The 3,392-nt window shown below is 39.0% G+C and overlaps 1 protein-coding gene across 1 annotated transcript; it reads left to right on the top strand.

Annotated features, from left to right (window-relative positions):
• Positions 1 to 1,386: 1,386 nt before the first annotated feature.
• LOC136482607 (probable calcium-binding protein CML46) lies at positions 1,387 to 2,157 on the top strand. The gene has a single exon (XM_066479826.1). It carries the CDS (start codon positions 1,474 to 1,476, stop codon positions 2,050 to 2,052), a length of 579 nt encoding a protein of 192 aa, XP_066335923.1. The 5' UTR covers positions 1,387 to 1,473; the 3' UTR covers positions 2,053 to 2,157.
• The last annotated feature ends 1,235 nt before the right edge of the window (positions 2,158 to 3,392 follow it).

The raw sequence follows: 3,392 nt of genomic DNA, 5'->3' as shown, positions 1-3,392 counted from the left end.
ATTTTATTTTCAAAAGCATTTTGAATTCATTTTGAATTTTGGATTCAACCACTCATTGCAATAAATCAAATGCACCGGCATGTATGCACAAACATATTGCTACATTATGATAAATTTTAATTTAATAAAAATATTATTTTCCTATGTTTTCATGAGCACAAAAATTCAAAATTACCTCAATTTACATCTATTCTAAAAGGAGAAAATTTTAGGGTGTTACATGCATGTGTTGCAAATGATCGTAATGGTTGAAATTCCTACTTCCCTGTTCCAAGTTATAAGATGTTTTGGATTTTTCAGGCACATTACTTTAACTATGTATCAGACATAGTGTATATGTAAAGCCCCATTTGACACAGCTTCTCCAGTAGCTTTACGAGCTGTGTGGATTTGATTTGTGGCAAACGGGTATTTTTGAAATGGCGGTACATGTGATGGACAAGGGGTTGGTGTGGGATGAAGCTAATAATAGCTTCTACTTCTCCTAGCTTCAACTCGCTCCGTGGGCTCCTGGGTGGTGTTCTGTGAGATCATATTTTAAGAAGCTCTATATGTAGTGTTGTTTTGGCAAATGACTCATCAAAACAGTTTCAGTTCTATCGGTACAGCTGCTAGTGGAGCTTAAAAAAAATAGTTCACTAGTGAAGTAGATCTGTGCAAAACGAAAGGCTAAGTGTATAGCAGAAGCTACGAGTACATAGGACTAAGGTAAGGGTTCAAAGGTAGATATAATTGACTTTTTTCCGCAATAAAAAATATTTGTGTCTGAACGAAAGAAACTGAAACAACATTTATTTGCAGCCCAAGAATGCAAATTTGTGCATTTTTTCTACAACATTGTGGTCCAAGCCCGGCCTATCTAAGAAAAAAAAACAGTTCATACTACATGTGTCTTCCGCAACATCAACGCACAGCCAACGTCTAATAACCTTCTCTTCAAACTAGTACAACAAACATAACATCAGTGCTTACTCTAAAGGGACTCTCAAAAATGAAAAAAAAAAGATGTACCAGACTTAATTGAGTGAATGACAGATATGAGAGAGAGAGAGAGAGAGAGAGAGAGAGAGAGAGAGAGAGAGAGAGAGTTGTTCACTCCTCACTTTCCAGGAAGCTTCCATGATCAGCGTGACGGAGGTTACAAGAAACAATAAATACCAAGACCAATGACTCTGAATCTGTCAATCACCATCATTGCTGTCCACACGTATTTTCAAAGAGGAAACATCTTGTCATGTGCTTCGATGTTTCAGATTAATTCTGAGACAACAAACAGCAAAAGCTCAAGATGACCTTTACTTGAATTCTAAAGAAAAATAAAGATGACCTTGCTTCCTATATAACCTCCCGTGCTACGTTTCCCTTCTCCCATTCAATTTTCTGCCCTTTACTTCCATTTTCTGACAACAGCCTATTCTCACCAAAGGAACAAGAACTTTCAGATCGAGCCCAGAAGCTTACGTGGCAACAGCAATGGAGAATTCATCGTGCGCTGCAGCATGTCATTTTTTGGTTCTCCAAGAGGCATGTGGTATCAACCTCTTCCTCAAATTCCTCGCTTGGTCCGTCTCAGTGTTGCAGATTCTCCTCCCCTGCTCATGCAAATCCTGCAACTGCAACCATAGCTCTGCTGAGAAGGTGACACAGACGCCGGTTATTACCACGGACAAAGAAGAAATAGAGAGAAGGAATAGAGATCAAGACGATGAGAAGGCGCTGACACAAGAAGATATCAAGACGGTAATGAGAAACATAGGTATTAATTTGGACCAAGAGAACAGCATGGCCATTGGCAATGATTCTATACCTCGGATTTTCGACGAGGACGAGCCGAGCTTGCAGGAGGTATGGCAGGCATTCTTGGTGTTTGATCACAACAATGATGGGTACTTCGACGCGTTGGATTTGCAGCGAGTGCTCAAGAGTCTAGGACTAGGGGAAGGTGTGGGGATGGATGAGTGTGAGCAGATGATTGCCAAGTATGACACGAACAAGGACGGGAGAATAGATGTTGCAGAGTTTACCAATGTTTTGGAGTCTGGCATTTGCTAAACTAATTTGTTTTTGTGTGTGTTTGCTTTCCCATGTTTGAGCAGAAAAGAGATTGATGATAACAGGATCCTGAGATTTGGTCTTGAACAGTACCAGAAAAAGAAACTTCTCTCTTGAATCTTGAATTCTTGATTAAGCAGTTCTGCATGCTGCCCAAGGAAGAATTTATTTGCTACAATCTTATGTACCATGTCAAGATTAGTTATGTTTGATGACAAGAAAAATACTTGTGTTACAGAAGATAAGCCTGCTGTAGTAGTGAGTGCTCCTGCTGGTTGCTTGATGCCTACTAGCTGACAGAATGTGTGCTAATATTAGTTTTCTACATATAAAAAACAGATGAAAACTGTTCTCCCAAAAATAGTACACAGTAGTGTAGCTCGAAAACTTTTGTGTTACATTGTAATGACTTCGCTGGCGTAGCAGAGTTTCAGGGAGCCATGTGCTGCATTGAAGCCTTGAAGGTAGCGTACAATCTTTGTTTATTCATTGAAAATTACAGTCAGAATGGAGAACCTACAACAAAACTGAAAAGTAAATATTAGATGGCCACATTGATATATGAGTTGTTGCTTCTTCCATTATCTAAAAAAAAAGAGTTGTTGCTTGCCCTGGACCAATAGAGTTCTGCACCTTTGTAGTCTCAAGATGCAATCTTAGAATGTCTATAGTTCCTAATAACTGATTCATCCAGCGAATTTGTTCCCTATCTGCACTGTCATAGTGGCCTTGGGAGGTATCAGGTAATTTGATCTGTTTTAGTAATATGTTGCTAATGTAAATGAACCCTTTATTTCGCGGTCTCCATAATTTCATATATCTTAGATGGTCAATATTTCACAATGAAAATTCATCACTCAGGAGTTCTCGCCAACAAGATTATGTTATAAGCTCTGCACTATCGATGGTTCGACGCTCAACTTTCTCCTGTACTCCTGTTGTTGATGGGAACACAGTTCATCAAATCACTCTTGTGCTACATGGTGAACTTCACTTTCAGGTGTTCCTCCTCTATTTTCTTCTAGAGCTGAAGATATGATTCCAAAGAAGAGAAAAACCTTATTAATAGTGGTAAACATGAACTAAAAACAAATCATGTCATACTCAATGGCTGCACCATGTTTTTTTGATAAAGGGAGCTTTTATTAAATTTCAAAGCATTACATCAAGATTGATACAAAGCCTTAAATACGTACTTCTTCCAGCCTCTGCCTAACAAGAGGCACATAGCCACAAGACTAAAAAGAGACCGACACATTTGACTATCAATTTGTAGACTAGGTTGCCACCCATGTTCCTAGGAGAAAATATCTTTGGCCACCATGCCAACCGTTGCGAGA

Source organism: Miscanthus floridulus, chromosome 9 (genome assembly GCF_019320115.1).
Source record: "Miscanthus floridulus cultivar M001 chromosome 9, ASM1932011v1, whole genome shotgun sequence".
Taxonomy (NCBI): Eukaryota; Viridiplantae; Streptophyta; class Magnoliopsida; order Poales; family Poaceae; genus Miscanthus; species Miscanthus floridulus.
Note: the sequence above shows the minus strand (reverse complement) of the source record. Positions and strands in the feature narration are given on the sequence as shown.